The 21,668-nt window shown below is 31.4% G+C and overlaps 1 protein-coding gene across 3 annotated transcripts in view; it reads right to left on the bottom strand.

Moving 5' to 3' along the window:
* Positions 1-1,555: 1,555 nt before the first annotated feature.
* Positions 1,556-21,668, bottom strand: part of LOC145288011 (B-cell lymphoma 3 protein-like) — a 66,688-nt gene continuing 46,575 nt past the window's right edge. For all 3 annotated transcript variants that reach the window (XM_080136012.1, XM_080136013.1, XM_080136014.1), the window contains exons 2-3: positions 7,289-7,616; positions 1,556-2,280 (exon numbers count right to left, since the gene is read on the bottom strand). In XM_080136012.1, coding sequence (XP_079992138.1) covers positions 1,832-2,280; positions 7,289-7,616 — 777 coding nt within the window. In that variant the 3' untranslated portion in view covers positions 1,556-1,831. The remainder of the gene's footprint in view (positions 2,281-7,288; positions 7,617-21,668) is intronic.

Below are 21,668 nucleotides of genomic sequence, written 5' to 3'. Positions count from 1 at the left end.
TATATATATATATATATCCAATCTATATATATATATATATATATATATATATATATATATAAGTGAAAATGTCTGTCTGTCTGTCTTTTCTCTATGATAGTTAAGGAAGACTATTATACAGAAAGGCATTACTTTACATATTCACACTTTTTAATACATACATATACACATAACCTTATCGAGCAAAGCCGGGCGGAACTGCTAGTATATCTATAAAAGTGATAGTGTCTGTGTATCTGTCTGTGTACATTTCTCTACACAATAACTCTGTCAATTTTCAGTCTACAGACTCGAAATTTGATATACAGGGTATTGAGATTTGGGAAAATTTTTGTAATCCATTTTTGGCCAGAAATTTGGCTGTTAAGGGGTCAAAATTCAACGATTTAACCTTTGAGAACTCTAACAAACTCCTCCGCCAATTTTGGGTCTAAACACTTGAAATTTGAGATATATGGTCCTTGGACATGGATCTAACTTAATAACTTAATTTGAGCCTAAAACAATAAATTTTAAGGGATCATAATAGCGATCAAAGTTAAAAAGATTGACCTCTGCGGTCTCTACCAAATTACTCAGACAATTTCTGGTCTAAACATTTGAAATCTTACATAAAGGGTATTCAGAGATAGGGCAAGCTTTTTAATCGGTTTGGGTCGAAAATTTGAGCTACAAATATATAAATCTATGTATGTATGTTTGCATGTCTGCCTAAAACTGTCGACAGAGGCAACGGATTTTCACAAGATCAGTGTCGTTTTGAAGCTCAACCCTTTCAGACGACAAATACCGAATAATTTGCTAAAAACATTAATTTCTTCACCGTCAACTGAGCACTTTTTACAGAGAGGGGTTGATTTATTCGCCGATATTTTCGAAAGTCATCCCCTCTTTTTGATTGTTTAGCTGTAATTTAAAGCTGTGTCACTTCCGGTTTGGCGGTGGTCGCAACAGCAAAGACGTCACGTTTTTTTCATGCTCTTTTCCTCCTTCACGGTACGGGTTCGAGCCTGCCTTCCTACTACCACTTTGTTTTTGATCAACACACACCTCCAAACGCCCGGGCAACGCCGGGCAGCCATGCTAGTATATATATATAGTATATATATATATATATATATATATATATATATATATATATATATATATATACACGCATATACCAACTTTAACAGCTATACAGAAAGGAGAAATAAAGCCTGTTGTCTTTTGCAAGTGGACACAGATAATAAGCCATTTTTACAGTGTTTGACAAATCACATGGACAGAAATTCGCATTATATATATAAATAGGAAATATAAATATATATATATATATATATATATATATATATATATATATATATATATATACATAGAGAGAGAGAGAGAGAGAGAGAGAGATGTTTCAAATTAACAATCTATTTGCTAATATAAATTAACATCAAAATAGATAGTTAATTTTGAGAGAGAAATCATTCTTTTTAAAAAGAGAAGCTATATTAAGAAAATGAAATACATTTTTTTAACAAAGCATTTTTCCTGAGCCAAGACAAATAATTTGAATAACAAAAACTGAATTCACAAAAACATTGTTGGCGTGTAATATACAGACAATTGAGCCTTTATGATTTGTGCGTGAAAACATTTCATTTATCAAAGGAAAAGAAAATACCTTCAATTCACTGATAAACAATAACATGATCAACTGTACAGCTGTTTCTTTCTGAATTTCGTTTGACAGCCTTAAAAGATCATTTTTTTTAAAAAATCCTCATTTGGTAGCCGTATTTGAAATATCGCTAATTCATATTGAATATGTAGCGAAAAAAAAAAAAAATTAAGAAAATCATCAACTTTCATCCACAGAAAGAAGTTCCTTCAAAAGAATCTTATCGTTGATGGATTTAGGAAGCTGAAGTTTTTCATATTTGGAGGGAATATTTGAGCCTAAACTTTCTCTGATGGTTACAATGCTGTAAAACATGAGAGATTGTGGTGTACGTATATATGAATTGTACCAGTCCGTCATTTCTTCACTGCTCTGTAACGATTCTCTGAGATCATTATCCTTGTCTATTTGGTTTGGTTTCCATCGATAACCAGTGTTGAGCAACAGTTTTGCAAGGTCCCAATATTTGAGAAAAATTGCCAGCTCAAAACAATCAAAAATGTAGTCCATTTGCTTCCGGCTGATCCTGCCTTTCTGGTTAATTTTGCAACCCCATCCGATGAAATGCTTCACAATATTGGTTTGGTTTCTACTGACGGCAGTCAGAATTGGAGTGACACCAGATGGAACTGCAAAAGAAAAACAAATACACAATCAGCAATTATTCTGTGTGAGCCTTTTCTAGTCTCACACAAAAAACACGCGTTCACATTTCAAACCACATTTCTTGTCATACACATACGCGCACACAAACATACGTGCGCACATACACGTACATATATTCATTTCACGTACATACACTCATATTCATGTGCATACACACACACGCTAACATACACACATGTACGCACACATCTCAAGTCACTTTTCTGGTCATACACATATGCGCACACAAACATACGTGTGCATGTACACACACGTACATATATTCATGTTCACATAATATACTCACATTCATGTGCATACACACACTAACGTACACACATGCACGCACACATACGCGCACATGTACGCACACATGGACAACGTCACTTCCCCTTAAAGGAAATCCACACATGTGCGAAGAACGCCCAGAAACAACTACAAAAGTGAGAGACCTGAGCTGTTTCCTTTTTTTCGATTCGGCTCCCAACCTAAGCGATCGACGGACCAACCGCTCCCTTTTCGGACATGCGCGTCCCCTGCTACTATGTGTGGGGCAAGAGTCAACAGACAGTAAGTATACCTTACACACTTTCTCTCTTCATGGCCTGGATTGATTTACTCTCTCTCTCTCTCTCTCTCTCTCTGTCTCTCTCTCTCTCTCTCTCTCTCTCTCTCTCTCTCTCTACAACAATAGACTTTCCCTCTCACCAGCTAACAGTGAGAGACACGAGCCAAACTGGATTGACTTTCTCACTCTCTCTCTCTCTCTCTACAACAATAGACTTTCCTTCTCACCAGTTAACAGCGAGAGACGCACGCCAAACTAAACACGTGCTGTACCCTTTCATTTAATTTGTTTCTTCACAAAATAAATTCTAGTTCGTTTAATTCAATAAACGCATTGTTCGTTCCTTTCTCAATTCAATTCATTTTTCCTATTTTGTACGACTGGGGGATGTATATAATATATCCACAAGTCTGCTACAATTCTCTCAAATGTCATAATCACTAATTTACCTAATCATTATAGATCAGGCCATGGATCGGTTGGGGTTTTTTTTTTCATTTGTTTTTTATTTATTTATTTATTTATTTATTTATTTTTGTAAAACTTTTGTACCGCTCAGTTATTTAGGCAAACAATAAAAATCTTTGACTCAAAGTCTCAGCAAACGGTGGTTGATCAGATTCAGTTCCTGATATTAAACTTCACCCATGATACAACTTCTGGCAAGAGTTTTAGTTTCCCAAATGCATTCATTTATTTATTTATTTATTTATTTATATATTATTTATTTATTTATTATTATTTTAGATTAAAGTACAGAATAGCTAATTTAGCTCTCCTCTTCATGTAAATATTGGTTTTCTAAATAATAACATTATTATTTCAGCACGGAAAGTAAACCACAAAAGATTAAGTCATTCTTCACATAGTGGTGGTGGTGGGGGAGGGGCTTTGCTGATATTCTGTACTTTTACCTAGCAATTTATTAAATAATTTAATTAGTAACAATTAGCAATTTAATCAAGAAATTAATGAATAAAAATTAGGAATTTAATTAATAAATTATTAAATAAAAAAATAGCAATTAATAAATAAATTAATAAATATCAATTAGCAATTTAATTAATAAATTAATAAATAAAAATTTGATTTGAATCCTCCCTCACTAAAAAAAGCGAGAAATAAAAAAAAAAACTTTCCTTGAGCGGACGATACTCTTTACTGGCGATCCTCCCATCCCAAAATAAAACTTTGGAAAATAGAAAACGAAACCATGTTGACTTGTTTTCAAAAAAGGGGCCGTATTGATTTGTTTCTTACTTTTTTTAAATTTTTTATTCAATTTTCACCCTAAACAAGGCACAGTGCCACTTTAAAGTAGGGGGCTACTATCAGGGACATAAGTTGCAGGGGTACCATGTAGGGAGTTGAGCAGCAAGATGTCTGTTCACATTACACTTGAACTTCTGCATGTTAGTATAGTTGGGAAAGCAGAATCCCAAAAGCAAGTTCCAAAGTTTAGCAGTTCTGGGGAAGAAACTATTGGAGTAGAGGGCTTGCTTACACCTAGGAATCTTTACTGTGAAGGAGTGGGATTTAGCTGCTTGCTGAGTTTGTCGGAGGTGTTCATGTCGAGGAAGTACAAGTGCTTGTAGTTTGTTAGAGCATTCACCATTAAAGTACTTGGAGAACAGTCAGAGGGATGCAACATTTCGTCGATGGGACAGAGGCTGAAGCCTAGATGACAGTTCAGGACCTATCAGGTTGGCGACTCTCTTTTGAACCCTTTCAAGGAGGGAGAGACAAGTAGCAGATGCACCAGTCCAAATGTGACAACAGTACTCCATACATGGGCGAATGGTGGCCTTATAGAGGTACAGGATACTTTCAGGCGTAAGTAGTTTTCTAGCATGCTAGAGAGAGCCCACCTTCTTTGGAGCAGCCTTGGCAATGCTCTAAATGTATCTATTCCAGTTCATGTTCCCTGTAAACGTTAGGCCAAGGAGTTTAAAGGAAGTACTTTCAGACAATGTGTTCTTGGCCATTACTATTGGTGGTAAGAGAAGGTTTCTTGTAATTATTCAAAGAAACAAGCTTAGTTTTGGCAGCATTGAATGTGACCCTCCATTTTTGTTCCCACTCCACTACAGATTGGAGGTCATCCTCTAGTGTTTTTGCCATTTCCTTAGATATGTGTTCATTTGTTTTCCCCTCGTGCCTGCTATAGAGAGTGGTGTTATCAGCAAATATACTCATCTCAGAGACAATTTTATCAGGGAGGTCATTTATGAATATCAAGAATAATAAAGGTCCAAGGATAGACCCCTGAGATACTCCCACATTTATATCATATTGTTTAGATGTATGACTGTTGAAGACAACCTGGATTTTTCTATTACTTAAGAAGGATCTAATTACATTATGTATTCTTCCAGTGATACCATATGATCTAATTTTCCTTAGAAGACCATCATGCTATACCCTGTCAAAAGCCTTAGATATATCGAGGGCTACCACTCTACCCTCCCCTGTTTTGTCCACTGAAGATATGTTCATAGATTACAATTAGGATTTCTGCTGTGAAACGGGCTTGCCTAAATCCATATTGATTGTCAGTCAGGAGTTTAGTAGCTGTAAAGTGATGAACTAGAGCTTGATTAATTAAGGATTCAAATATTTTGGCGAAAAGCGAGAAAAGGCTAATGGGGCGATAATTTAATGGGTCAGTTCTCTCGCCAGAATTCTTGAAAACTGGTACCACAGAAGCGGTTTTCCAGCAGTCGGGAAAGCAAGATCTGTTGAGGCAATTGTTGTAATGTTTGGAGAAAACTGGAGCAATCTCAGCAAAGCATTTTTTTAATAGCCGGGATGAAATCTGGTCCACATGCTTTTGAGCTGTCTAGGTTTTTTATGCTACCATGTACCTCAGAAGGGGTGATTTTCAAATCATCTAGTGTGGTGTCTGTCCACAAAGGAAAGTCAGGGAGAGAGTGGTGTGCCGGGTCCACTGTGGAGTTAGAGGCAAACCAACTGGCAAGCAGGTTAGCCTTCTCGGTTGCCGTGCAAACAACCTTGTGATTGTTTGATAGTGGTGGAATGGTTTACTGCCCATTATTTACCACACTGTTGTAGATTTTCCAAAAATCACGGGTTCCTAATTTCTGTGCTTTGATGCATCTTCTGGTGGTTTCAGTGTATTCTGTCTTAGCTGTTGCTATTTCTCTCTTACAATTACTTCTAGCTTCTATATACTTCTGTCTGTTTGAAATGGACTTACATTGGTTTAATCTGCAGTACGCATGCTGCCGTTGAGCAATGTAAACAAGGTAAACAATGTAAACTTGTAAACAACTACTCAGCGGCAACAATTTTAAATGTGATATTTGTTCAAAACAGACCCGCATACCTCTAAAAATCAACTTTTTAATTGTAAATCTTTATTTAGACTACCAGGCCTTAAATAACTAATATAATTCGGTTTTTCTTCTTTTTATTGTTTGCTTATATTTTTATTAAAATATCAATCTAAATTTTAGTTTAAATAATTTTATTAAAACATTTTGTAAATATATAAATGCACTCTCCATAAAAAAGTCAATCTTGGTCGCAAATAAATAATATAACTCGTTGTTATTGACTTACAAGGAACTTTCACACAGATCATCAAAGATTTCATTGAAAACAGATCATACGGTTTTTAGCGATTAATAACGTTTAATTACTTTGAATACAAATAAAATCTCTGTAGTCGAATTGAATTGTCGCTCTTGAATTTTGGCAAAATTTAAAACAATATGGTTATTCCTGGCTTCCTCCCCACTTCCTCATAAAATTTGATTTTCTTAATTAGAAAAAAAAACAAATCTGCTTGATCAATTTATGTGAATTTTGGAATATGACATCCTCGTTCCAGGATGAGTACATATGTCATAAAGATTTTTCTGTATTTTTGCTTTTTAATTAAGTATGATTCTGAATAAACACACAAAATAAATAAATATTATACCGAAATGATACGTCATCCAATCAAGACGTTAGACATAATAATACACTTGGCTAAACTAACATTGGAGAGTAAACTTGCCCAGGCAGAAAGTCTTGTTCTAATTTATTTATTTATTTATTTTACTCTTTTTCATCCCAAGCAAGGCATATTGCTACTTGGAACGCAAGGGGCTACTATTTGGGATCATGTCTAACAGAGGACTGTGGGGAGGTGAGCAGTGACATCTGTTCACATTACATTTAAACTCCTGCAGATTAGTACAGTCACGGAAACAGGAAGCAAATTCCAAAGTCTAGCAGTTCAAAGGAAGAAACTATTAGCGTAGAAGGCTTTCTAACATATAGGGACCTCAAGAGTGAAGGGGTAAGATTTTGCTGCTTGTCAGGTTAGTTGATAATATGTACATCAAGGGGTACAAGTGTTATGAGTTTATCAGCAGAACACATTCCATTAAAAAACTTTCCCTCATAATACTTACAGCAACTTGATGCCAATTCCGGACTTGAGCCATTATCCATGAAAAAGTTGACCAGTTGCAGTGACCCAACGAACGATGCACAAATGAGAGGATGACTATATTCACATAATGACAAGTTCATGTTGGTGCCTGCTTGCGTGAGGAGGATAATCATTGAAAGAACTTCATCACTAATGATTGGTGCTGAACCCGGTGCTCTTGGTACAATTACGCTCTCGAGAAGGCAATTCGTCAAGGCTGTGCGTCCACCTCTATCCAAGCTGTTGGGATCGGCGCCAGCTTGAAGAAGAATCTCTAAGACAGCTGCATCTTTGGCCAAAACAGCCAGCTTAAAAACAAGAAGAAAAATAGAAACAAAAAAGAAAAAAATGTAATATGAGTTTCTTCTGTGATTAATTAGGCATTCATTTTGCAGTGGGCTCATGATGCCCAAATATATATATATATATATATATATATATATATATATATATATATATATATATATATAAAAGCTTATTTTTGAAAAGGCACTTCTACACTACCAGAACAAAATTTTGTAATCGATAAATGGAGTTTTCAGATAAAAAAAAAAAAAACAGTGGTTTTTACTGATTTTTTTGTCAATTCTAATAAATTACAATGTTAGCTTTCAAATGATTCAGTCGAAATTACCTGAATATTACTAAATTATTATAAAAAACAACAACTTTAATCGTGTTAGTAGGTGAAAAATTGCAGCCATATTGTTTAAATCGAAACAGAAAATTACCTCCCTTTTGAACTCTCTTGTGTCTTACATAAGCAAATACGATCGTTTTCTTCAAATTCTATTTTCTATAATAATTTTCTCCCTCAATTTTTGTAATTTCTGGATATGATCATCTTAAAAATACAAGGAATACATAGATACCATTGTTTTCATGTGAAATTCAGTTTTACGATTTCTGAAATTTCGTTCTGCTAGTGTAGAAACGCCATTAAAAATTTATTCAAATTAAAAAAAAAAACATTATAAACCTGTAAAGAACGTATACAAAATTTTAATTATCCGACAAGGAGTACAAATAAACCTGAAATACCTTATTCTGCAGGGTTTTGAAAAATGCAATTCTTCCTATCAGAGAAAAGAGGTTTGCAAAATATACAATACATTTTGCAGGTTAATGCATTGAAATAAACTACAAATATGAAATTAATCATATTTGCATAAAAAAGTTATTAAACAATTAATGAAAGGTTATAGGGATTTAAAATGATTAAGAAAGCAGGAAATGGGAAAAAAGGGAAAAAAAGGATATGGTAAAAATCCATTGAATAAGAAGGTAAAATCCAGAACAGGATAAATCCAAAATAATTCCATTGATAACCCATTTGTAATCCATAAGAAACGAGAAACAAGAATTATAGATGTCTAGAGTAAATCAATGCTTCCAGAAAAAACTATCAGATCATGGAGAAGTAAAGTTCCAGCTTTTTCAAAAAGTAACAGATAAGGCAAATGAAAGTGTTGAAGTGATGATTCAAGGAACAGCAATAAAAGATTAAAATTGAAATTGAGAAAGGGGGGAGTAAGAAAAAGAGAGGAAAAATGATAAAGAAAGAATTGTAAGAAGTCAAAAACAGAGGGGAGAAAGAAAGATAGATATAGTTGAGAAAAAAGGAAAGTAAGAAAGGGAGAGGAGGCATATGGAGAACCATCGTTGTGAGGTCAATTTGACCTTGATAGGAAGATAAGTGTGTGGAAATGCTAATTCAAATTTATTTATTTTAAATTTGGAGGGAAGTTAACATGGGTAGAAAGGTTTACAGATCATAAGAAATGGTTTAATAATTTAGTGTATAATGCACATATATCTATATACAAATGTATAAATGCATATACACACATATATAAAAAAATAAAATAATATAGAATAAGAAGTGAGATTAAAGGAGTAAACTCATTTATACACACACACACATATATATATATACATGCATACACTCACATATTACATATATAAACAGAAGCATACATATGCACAGATATACCGCCAGGGCTAGTATACAGCAACTCCTGTAGTTTTCCAAAAATAAAAAAATTAATCAAGAGGAATAGAAGAAATCTCTTATATTAAGTAATTTCATAGCCTAAAGTTTAAGAAGTAAGCTAAATAATTTTGAATTGATTATATTAAAATTTTTCCTTATGTTTACAGTGGGAAATAAGTTCTCTTTTAGAATTGATTATGTTGATACTTTAGTCGGGAAGTAATTATACTTATAACTTCAGATATGCAAAGGTGACAAGACTTAGAACCTGGAGTATAAGACTGACGTTTTAGGAATAGTCTAATTAATAAAGAAAGGGATATCTTTAGATTTAATTTTTTTTTTAAATAAAGTGGTTAGGGAAGTTCCCTAGCTGTTATCAGTGATTTCATTATTAAAAGAAGAAGTGTGGTTAGATATTCTAACCTTTATTAATATTGAAGTGGCGCCAATATAAGTGTATATCTTGCCTGGCGTGATGGAATGTGGATTTATGTTAGAATTTGGGGTAGGTTTGAAGTTTAATTTAGGGTTGTTATAATTAGCAATAGTAAATTCAATCTGTATGAGGATATTGTAATCTGTATTTCAAGGAGAGTTTAGAGTATTATAAGTGTTTTGAGAGAAATAAGGCAGTTTATTATTATTAATCTTGTTTGTTATTATTATTATTATTATTATTATCATCACTATATTCATCAAAATTGATCTTATTATTTACGTTGTTGGTTGTGACATGGATGCAACCGTTTTTGGGTAGGCAGTCTTGCTTATTATTACAATTGCAGTTAGCTTACGCCATTAAGGGGAAAGGAGTGGTATAAACTTAGTTGATTTTTTTTTTTGTTGTTCAAAGCTATTATCGTCTGTGCTGGATTGGGTATTGTAGAATAGGAAATTTTAATGGAATTTTTTATTAAATATGGTACTATATCTATCAGGTTGTTTAAAAGAATTTTCTACAATCTTAAATAATTCTTTTAATATATTTGTTTTGACATTTAAGTTGAAAGGGGGTTGGGGTTAAACCAATTATTTTTCTTTCTCCTAAGACGATTGGAGGGGTTTGGCTTGTTATGATTATTGCACTGAGCGGTACTATGTTGGTAAAACAGTTGGTTATTAGTTATTATTCAGCAGATTAGATTGTTTTCTGGAATCTGATTTGTTTTTAGTCATGTGATGCATAATTACGGATATTAGACGCCTGGTAATGGAGTTATTATGGTTATATTGTATTTTTTATTATACCCTGAAATTTTTAAGGTGTTATTGAAAGAAGGTTGCATTTTTGTTGAAAGTTTTTTGTTTGCAGAAAGTGAAGAAATTCTTCTAGAAACAGAAGTTACTATGGATTTTATAATAGAATTTGGGTGATTGGAGAACTTGTGAACATAGAAAAGATTTAAATTGGGCTTATGGTAGGGACTGTAGGATTCTGTACTAAGGTTTAGCATGGTATCAAGAAAATTAAAAGTTTTTTTTTGTCCGGTTCAATTGATATAGATAGCCCAAAATGTTAAAAAAAAAGAAAAAAAGCTGTCTAATTTCCTAATAGTTTTATTATATTTCATTGGTCTAGCTCTAGTAGTGAATAGGGCATCATCTCTATATAGACCCCCTGGGATGTTTAAGCTCATTCAAAAGGTAAAGGCATACTAAGTCCATTACCACAGCAGAATCTGGACACTCATTAGAATATCACAGTTATTGGGGGTGTCTTTTCTAATCCAAAATTTATTGTTGAAGTGTATAAGAGACTTTTTAGCTCCGAGGATTAATTTAGTTTCCAAATTAATTTAGTTTCCAAATTAGAGTTTCTCTTAGCGAAAATAAGTCCTTATTTAAGAGGATAAGAAAAACGAACTGGTACTAGTTGTTAATGTCAAGAGTTATAAAATTGAGTATATGTTTATGTTTTAGGGCAAGACACCAGTTAACTATAGAGTCTGATTTTTGCCAGAGAAGGGGGGGGTAACTTTTTCTTTAATAGAGGAGATAATTCTATCTAAGATTTTCTGACTTACCGAACCTAAGTCAGAACTAGATGGGCAAATCAATTTAATTGTCATAAAAATCAGTTTTCTGGTCCTTGAGTATAAATCTAGGTGTGCCTGGTGACAATATTTCGGTGGCATTATGGATATTCATAGAGGTCAATAATATCTTAACTGCTAAGTTTATGCAATCCAGAGTGTTTTATGGAACTATTTTATAAGATTTATGGAGCTCTTTATAAATGAGTTTTTTATATGTTGGGTAGTTGAGTTTAAAATAATTTTTTGTCTTATCAGCAGGGACAAATAAATATTAATTTTTCTTTACTTTTAGTGCAAAGTTGTTAATTTTTCTAGTAATTGGACTTGAATGGTATTTTTTTTTTTTAATTGATTTTCTTGCCAAAGTCCAAGAGTTTATTCATCTCATCAATCATTTTTTTCCAAAATAAAAACTTCAGGTCATTTTACAGATCTGTTTCGTTCATGGGGAAAAAAATCAATATTTGTTTGTCAATATTTGATATAGCCTGAAACAAGATGGCCGCCCACAAAATATGAAGGCAATACTCCTAATATATATAAGATTAGTTTCATACTCATATAACTTGAAAATAGACTAAGGCTTTTTATAAATATTTTTTTTTAAAACTTGTAACCAAGTTTGTAATTTTGAAAAAAATGATTGGTAAGATGAATGAAACCTTAGACTTTGGAATATAGCAAAATAATTTTTTGTTCATTTATGCTCTGTTGTTATATTTACAAACATAGAGCTTCTAATTTAAAAAGTATTGGTATACACAAAGAATGAAAAATAATCGCAAAAGCATATTTTCTCATAAAACAACCATTAAATTTTAAATTCTGAATATCACTACTGACACCTGAAAGTATCCTGTACCTCTATAAGGCAACCATTCGCCCATGTATGGAGTATTGTTGTCACATTTGGGCTGGTGCATCTGCTGCTAGTCTCTCGCTCCTAGACAAGGTTCAAAAGAGAGTCGCCAATCTGATAGGCCCTGAACTGGCATCTAAGCTTCAGCCTCTATCCCATCGACGAAACGTTGCATCCCTCTGTCTGTTCTACAAGTATTTTAATGGTGAATGTTCTGACGAACTGCAGACACTTGTGCCCCCACGATGTAGACACCCTCGACGAACCCGACAGGCAGCTAAATCCCACCCCCACACTGTAGAGATCCCTAGATGTAAAAGATCTTTCTACTCCAGTAGTTTCTTCCCCAGAACCGCTAGACTCTGGAATTCCATTCCAGGTCCCTGATCCCTAACTGTACTGACGTGCAGAAGTTCAAGTGTAACGTGAACCGACATCTTGCTGCCCAAATCCCAACATAGTGCCCCAGTAGTTGCTGCCCCTGATAGTAGCCCCCTACACCAAAGTGGCAATGTGCCTTGTTTGGGGTGAAAATGTAATTTAAAAAAAAAAAAAAAATATCAAGTGCTTCTTAAACAGTGGATTTCTAATTATTATTTTAACCAATGCATACGACCAACGCTCTACACAGTTATCAGACATTTAAACCTCATTCAACCTCAATTTCCAACCTCTGAGGACTTGCCAGGAGTTACCTCCACCATGACACGAAAGAAGAAAAAAATGTCTGCATTTCATGAAGAAGAATATTTTATTCTTCGAAAATTTGAAAAAGAAAAAGAATTTTTCAGCTTAATTTCAATAAATAGATATGTTTATTAAAATGAATTTTGTACTTGTCTGGTCTTTTCAATCGTTATATTTTAAATTATTAAAATGGTATTAAACGTAACATTAAATTCCTTAAAAAATAATGAAATAAAATCGAAACTGAGTCATGTGCATGCAAGTATTATGTTTTTTCTAGGTACGGGCAAAAATAGACGAATAAAGATAGGGGGACCTAGTTTTGAAAGCCGATTTATCATAATTTTTTTGTAGATTTCCGATTACTTTTTTACTATCTTTGAAAGATAAAAGACTAAAGTTTATTTCCAAAAGGAAAAAAAATATTTGTACACATGAAAAAAAAAGTTATGAAAAATGTTTTCACGGTGAGCTAACCAATTCAACTAAATTTTGAAGTTAAATAAATTCATTGTAAAAATCCTTTAAAAGATAAATATTAGTCTTCTGGGCCCATTTTAAAGATAATTAGAAAAGTAAAGTCCTAAGACATTGAATTAAATTTAAAAAAATAAAAAATCTTGTTTGTATAAAAAATAGCTTAATTAGCCCAAAAAGCGAGGGATTCTGCTCTTCGCAAAATCGAAACAAACGGAAGTTTTGTAAACACGGATTATATGGAAGCCCAAAATTTCAGCCAGTCAAAAGACTGTGTGAAAATGACGTCATGTAATTAAAAGGAGGTGGGGAGTTTTAGTTCCTTTTTTCCCCAGACGGGCATCCATACATTTTTATCCTGACCGTTTGAATCATTTTTATCATTTTTTATTTAATTATTTTTCTATGTTCCTGTTTTTAAATTAATTTTTTTTTAATTATTGTTCAGCATTATATAAAAATTATGTTACACCGAAAGTTTCACATTTATGCAAGCAAGGAAAATATTAAAATCCTACATATAAAAATTATGTGAAAGCTGTAATTTAAAAACAGTAGAAACATTTTTTGCTATTATAATTGTTTTGTGTGAAAATATAAAATAAACAATGCTTAATTCAATAACATCAGTAGTTTGAGAAATTAATTTTTCTTCGAGTTATATCGAATTTATTTATACAGACTTTAAGGGCTTTTTTCGAAATGTTCCCGTAAAAATTAATTTTTTTTTTAATTGTTATAATTTACGATGCTTTATTTTCATAAAAAAAGCAAAAATAAATTCATTCATTTTTTTTTTTACTACAGAAAACCATAACTTTAGTAAAGGTATTTTTGTTTAAATAAAATAATACATTTCCACTAAGATTTAAATAAAAATAATGGGTTCAACATATTCCGTGATTAAATACTGAAAAATTCATTAAAATTGGTTAATTTCCTGATTTTTGGTGAATTTTTAAATAAAGGGAGGGGTCAAAATGTTTATACATACACTTACCTAGTTTTTCTAAACAGTTTAATTCTTGTAAGTAAAAAAAAATATTCTTGCTGAATTCGAAACCAAAACCTAAAAACAGTAGGTCAAGTACGATAACCATTAGGCCAGCTTGACATAATCTTTAAAAAGTGTTTTCAAATCCACTTATTCTTAATATAAGGAAGCTTTCATTTGAATGATTCATGCATGCAAAATCGTGAAACAGTTGACAAACAGATAAAAATCTGATGACCTCCATGTACCATTTCTTTGATTTTGACCTCTTAGCAGAACCCTTTCCTATAACTTGCTGTCACACATCCATCTGATCATGGTATGGTTATCATGAAAAAGCCGTTGGTTTTATAGCAGTTACAGAGAACTATTTTCTCTGGTGAACCAATGCCCCCCTCTGAGTTCTTCGGCCACAGGTTGACCTATCAGCTGACAGGGCGCATTGATTCATCTGCTCCCTAAAGTCTTGATGGAACGTCAGTCAGAACCAGACCTTCAGCCAAGCAACACCTCTTATCTCGTCCGCTGTCCACTGGACATCTTGTCCTAGCATCGACGGCATCCACTAGAGACAACTGCTATTAGCTGGGGACCATACAGTACTGACTGACCGACGACGACCTCAAAAGAACTTTCTGTTCCTTCTTTGCAGTCCGACCTGCCAGTTCCTGCTACAAATAAATATTTCAAATTGTTATTGTTAAAAAGAAATGTATTGTTCTGTGTTCTTTAAATATATTTTATTAAGAAGGTAGTACAATTACCTCTCCTAAAGTTTTTAACTAAAAAGAATGTGAAGCAGCATAATGCAGTGACCCATTTCACTGTAAATAATTTCGGGGTTTCTACCAAAAAAGATTTTTTACAAATATTTTTTCTGTTACAAACTTTTGACAAAAGTTAAAAATAAAAACTGGCACTTGTAAAGAATAGGGTCCTAAATTATTTTGATAAAAAGGCAAGGGAAGTAACTGTAAAAATTTCAAATTTATTTCTTAATAATGTGCATCTAAATTTTAAATCGCAGAACAGCACAGAAAGAGATATTTTGTGAACTTTAGCTGTTAGGAACAACCGCATTTGGCTGGTTAAACTTCCATTCATAAGATTTGTCAAGATTATATGGCACATTAACTAACATGATAACAGTTCTTGACCAATAATTGATAACAGTTAAGATGACAAAATACAGTATTTTTCTTAGTACAAGTCTATAATTCAACCTAAATAAAAATTTAAGAAAAATACAAAAAAATCTTTATGATGTACACACCTGTTACAGAATGAAAATATTATACTCCAAAAGTCACGTAAATTGATCAAGTTTTTTTTTAATATTTAAAGGAAATTATTTTAAATGATTTTAAGCGATTAATGTGAAATTGTTAGCTGATCTCGCAAATTTGAATTATTGTGAAGTTATCTTCTCTTGTTTTTTCAAGATGGCGACGTAAGACAGTCCCATTTTGCTTACTCAAAAAATTTGATTTACTTAGTTAAAAATAAACCTACTTGATCAATTTACTTGATATTTTTAATATGACATCTTCGTTTCAATATGGGTACGTTCATCATAAAGATTTTTTCTGTATTTTCTATTTATTTATTTAGGTTACATTGTGTACTTCTGTAGATATAACCTGGGATTTGGATATTAACTTTTTTATATGCTAAGAAATATATTTGAAATTATACAGTTACCTCCCTTTTTTCTAATCGAAATAATTGCGGAACCTATTCATAATAAAGGGCAAATTATTTGTCTTATTATCGTTATTCAAGGCGGTATAGGATATTGACTTTTTCTACAGACGAATATACAATTGACAAAGGTTGTTCCCCTTGGACCCTTAGGCTACATCAAGGTTACAATAATACTGTTCTCATTACAGCTGGTGTTGGAATTTTGATTAAAAAAAAAAAAAAAAGAAATGCCCCCATTTGACTCATGCGTGTGTGTGTTTTTTTGTTTTTTGTTGTTGTTTTTTGTTAAGTTAGGTTGGCAAATTATCACATCAAGGAAGATAAATTAACTAAACTTATTTTTTTAACCTTTTATTAGCTAATCATAAAGGAAAACAATTTTTGTATTGAAAAATAATTTAAAAAATTATATATTTCGAAATGAATAGAGAAAACTTTTTTTATTGCCACTTGGATTAGTGCTAAAAAAATTGGTTAGCTGCCTTAAAAAGTTAAAATGGACCAGAAATGGGGGATCATTTGACATTGAATTTATATATGAAACTGATTCCCCCACACTAAATAGTTGGGTCTATGAAGAAATAATGTATAAAGATTGCGACCATGAAATAAGGCAAGAGAAATCACCAATCTTCACATAATATCCACAATATATTAATTCAAGGATTAATTCTACATTTGGATACCATTCATCATATCCTTTCTTTACCTCTACATTCATTCCCTTTATCTATGTTCCTTGAAGTATTATTTAGTATTTTTCTCTGTATGTACTATTGATCAAAAATATTGACATTTTGCTAGAAATTTTCCTCTGAGGAGATGTGCCTACATTGAAAACTCATGAGTTAAGGACATTAATTTAAACATTGTGTTCTTTGATTCAAGCAATAAATTTTAAATTTTATTTGAAAATTGATCCTTTTAAATGAAATTTGAACATATAAACTAGAATCTTTTTGCTCTATCTAGTATATTGAGTAATTTTATTTGTCTGGAATTGTCTTATATGAATATTTCCTTCTAGTATTTTATAAAACTAGAAACCACTAGATTCACCAACCTGTAATCTAATTCATTTCAATACCTCAAAGTATATAAAATATTTGAATAACACTGAATGTAGTGCCATTATTAATTGTTGAGGGCTTTTTTTTTTGCTCTTTTCTATAGTTTAAACATAAACCATTAAAGAAGAAAATTTCACAAAGAAAAGAAAACCAAAATACACTTCTAAATTATATTTCTCCTAAGCTCTAATTGCATGTTTAAAAAACATAAATTAGATAAAAAGGGTAAATAAGAGGTGGAGCAGAAAAAAGATCCCTATCGAGACGTCTTTCAGCCGACCATTTTCAAGATTAACGTTTGCAACAGGGGGGGGGGTATTGTTTAAAAACGTGGTCAAGAGACCATAAATTATTAGCGAGGGTAAAAAAAAAAATTGTATGGGGAATAGGAAAAAAGGAAACAATCTCAATGAATACCCATAAATTCCAAATTATGGGTATAATCTCCTTGTTTACATGGTTGGCATAAATTAATGGATACTGCCCCAAGAATTTTTAAGTGAATTCTCGAATGCGCTCTGTGTAAAATCGAGAAAGTTTCATCAGTGTATCCACCAGTGCAGATCTGGCACTGTAATAAATGCTCACTCTTTTATCTAACCCTTTATTTAATTTTTTATTTACTCCTTTTATCTAATTTTTTATTTACTCCTTTTATCTAATTTTTTATTTACTCCTTTTATCTAATTTTTTATTTATTCCTTTTATCTAATTTTTTATTTACTCCTTTTATCTCATTTTTTATTTACTCCTTTTATCTCATTTTTTATTTACTCCTTTTATCTATTTTTTATTTACTCCTTTTATCTCATTTTTTTATTTACTCCTTTTATCTAATTTTTTATTTACTCCTTTTATCTAATTTTTTATTTACTCCTTTTATCTAATTTTTTATTTACTCCTTTTATCTAATTTTTTATTTACTCCTTTTATCTCATTTTTTATTTACTCCTTTTATCTCATTTTTTATTTACTCCTTTTATCTCATTTTTTTTATTTACTCCTTTTATCTAATTTTTTTATTTACTCCTTTTATCTAATTTTTTATTTACTCCTTTTATCTAATTTTTTATTTACTCCTTTTATCTAATTTTTTTATTTACTCCTTTTATCTAATTTTTTATTTACTCCTTTTATCTAATTTTTTTATTTACTCCTTTTATCTAATTTTTTATTTACTCCTTTTATCTAATTTTTTATTTACTCCTTTTATCTATTTTTTATTTACTCCTTTTATTTAATTTTTTATTTACTCCTTTTATTTAATTTTTTTATTTACTCCTTTTATTTAATTTTTTATTTACTCCTTTTATTTAATTTTTTTATTTACTCCTTTTATCTATTTTTTATTTACTCCTTTTATTTAATTTTTTATTTACTCCTTTTATTTAATTTTTTATTTACTCCTTTTATTTAATTTTTTTTATTTACTCCTTTTATCTATTTTTTATTTACTCCTTTTATTTATTTTTTTATTTACTCCTTTTATTTAATTTTTTTATTTACTCCTTTTATTTAATTTTTTTATTTACTCTTTTTATCTAATTTTTTTATTTACTCCTTTTATCTAATTTTTTATTTACTCCTTTTATCTAATTTTTTATTTACTCCTTTTATCTAATTTTTTATTTACTCCTTTTATCTAATTTTTTATTTACTCCTTTTATCTAATTTTTTTATTTACTCCTTTTATCTAATTTTTTATTTACTCCTTTTATCTAATTTATGTTTGTTAAACATACAATTAGAGCTTAGGAGAAATATACTTTAGAGGTGTATTTTGGTTTTCTTTTTTTTTTTGTGAAATTTTCTTCTTTAATGGTTTATGTTTAAACTATAGGGAAAAAAAGCAAGCCCTCAACAATTAATAATGGCACTATGTTCGGTGTTATTCAAATGTTTTATACAATTATGTACCTATAGAAATCTTTTATATATATATATATATATATATATATATATATATATATATATATATATATATATATATATATATATATATATATATATAATCTCATTTTTTTTGTACTACAAACTTTGGGATCTAATAATTTTTATCAGTTTGTTTTAAATCACTAAACTTTAATATACTTCTGAATTTGTTATCTATATTATTAAATGTGAATTCATTCTATCTTTAGATGTTATTCATATTTACTTATTTTTTAAGTATATGGCTTGTTCAGGTGTCACCAGTGTTGTTTACCTTTATTCCCCTACAATGTTAACATTATGTGAAACAAGTTAAAACAAAACAAAATGTCCACCGAATTATCGAAAATCGAAAAAAATTTGATCTTAAAAATAGTCTTTTCTTTCTTAGAGATAAAAAAAAAAAATTTTTACGAGGGAATATTTTATTTTACACCAGCCAAGGGAAATAATAAAATCTCAGCAAATTATTTCTTCTTAAAAAAACGGATTATTTGTCATCTAGAGATATAGCTCAGTGGTAGAGCATTCGATTAGAGATCGAATGATGCCCTGTTCAAGCCCAGGTGTACCTCACCATTTTATTTTAATTTTTTCTTATTAATGAGTTTCAATTTACGATAAAAGAAGAGGTACCATTTAAAATCGCTGCAAATCATTTCTTTGTTTGCATTTTAAAACTAAACATTAATCAGAAATGACTTTTCCAAGGCATTCATCGTCAACCCCAATTATCAGCTGACGTAATATTGTAAACAAACACAGATGGAATTTGATGACCGACATTAGATATTTTTATTTTCTAATTTTTTTTGCGAAATTGTTCACCAGGCAACTCCGGGTGGCCAGTTAGTAACCTACATTAAAAATAATATAAATTAATCATATTTAATGAAAACAACATAAAACTACTCTTATTTTTTTTTACTGATTCTCTATTATAGAGGAAATTCTGGACAAAAAATAAATAAAACGCACCAGTATAAAAAGAGTTTTAATGCATTCTTGCACCACGAACTTATTCTCCTACCAACTTTTCATAATAATCAACCAAATTACTTTTTTTTCTGCTACATATTTTAGAAAAAAAAAAGAAAAGAAAAATGTTATCTTTGCTGTTGCAAAACACACACCTGAAACAAAAAAAAAAATCTTGTCAGTACAACTCCATTACTGAACTCCCATGCAGAAAACATTCTCAACGGTTCAGCTAACCTTTCTTTGGCAACTAGCCAATAAAAAGAAAAAACATTCTTCACTGAAGATGCTTCGACTCACCATTATCAACAAGACAATTTTAAAAGAAAGCTAGTCACAAATGACCAGTCTTGAGACACATCAACTGAACAACCTCAAATTCCGAAGGAACAATTTAAAGGTTTTGAAGTTTTGAGATGAGAATTGTTGTTGCAATATTTTTGAACAATAATGGGGTATGATCCTATTCTATTCTATTTATAAACGATGCTGCTAGGACGTGACGAATCAAATGAATTCACGTTCTGCTACCAACCAATCAGAAACCAGAATTGCTCCATAAAAATTAAACCTTTTTTGTAGCAACTTCGCATATATTTTCTTTGTGCCAACACGGGAAGAATCTTTTGCTCTGTGGCTTCCAACTCAAGAACTGTCTACTGAGGACTTGTATAGAACATCTAACCATCGGAAACTGTTCTGAAACTAAACATGGCTTACAACTCTAGAATTGTTTATTCATATTATTTGGATTCTTTCAACTATTGTTCTCATCTACAGTGCTAAAAAGTGCTAAAATTGCCTACATGGACCTGTGGCACAGTGGGTAGAATACTTGGTGAAATTCAATTGTAAAAGTTAAATTGCTGGAGAATCCTCAGTGTGGGTGACCGAAAAATACAATTGCAAATTACTTAGGACTTCTACCGAGTTATAACTGATAGAATGAGAGCATATTATCTTGTGGATTAAATAAAGGGTCCTGTTCGAAATTCCATGCAGATTCCACGAGTTTGACAGAAAGATTCCCGAGTTAGACAAGATGCACTTGAACAAGGTCGGAGATTACATCGACCGAAACATTGTGCAAATAACACTCAAAATGGGAACAGTAGTCTGAAGAATCCAAATTATAGGAACAATTAAAATTTTAAGAGATTGTCTGTGACACTTTTAAACAATTTTTGGAATACTTAAATCAAGTAAGGACTGAAATTTGGTGAAAATGTGTTGCCAAATTGCTTGTGCCCCCTTACTCACCAGGATCAGGTCGCCATTAACTGAGTAATACAACTCTTCTAGTCCACCAACTCCTAGGCAGCATACTGGAACCTCTTTTGTTCTCAACTAACTAGGGTTTTTTTTTTATGTTTTTTGTTTTATCCGTGTTAATGCATCTGCTTTGTTTCACTCTGAAGGCACAAGCACTGTCTTTATTCACAGTTCAAATTCAGATACTGAACCTCCAAGTATCCCTAATCTCCAGTTTACAATCATTTCCCCCTTTGTTCATATTCTTCCACTTCCTTCCACTGTAGAGTTCACCCAACTTAGTACCGTGGCTGAATCGGTTCTTATTTCGATTTCTCTCAACCTCCATTTTATAGCTAAATTAATGCTTTTCAGA

This window comes from Euprymna scolopes, chromosome 11 (genome assembly GCF_053919585.1).
Source record: "Euprymna scolopes isolate OS-2025 chromosome 11, ASM5391958v1, whole genome shotgun sequence".
NCBI lineage: Eukaryota > Metazoa > Mollusca > Cephalopoda > Sepiida > Sepiolidae > Euprymna > Euprymna scolopes.
Note: the sequence above shows the minus strand (reverse complement) of the source record. Positions and strands in the feature narration are given on the sequence as shown.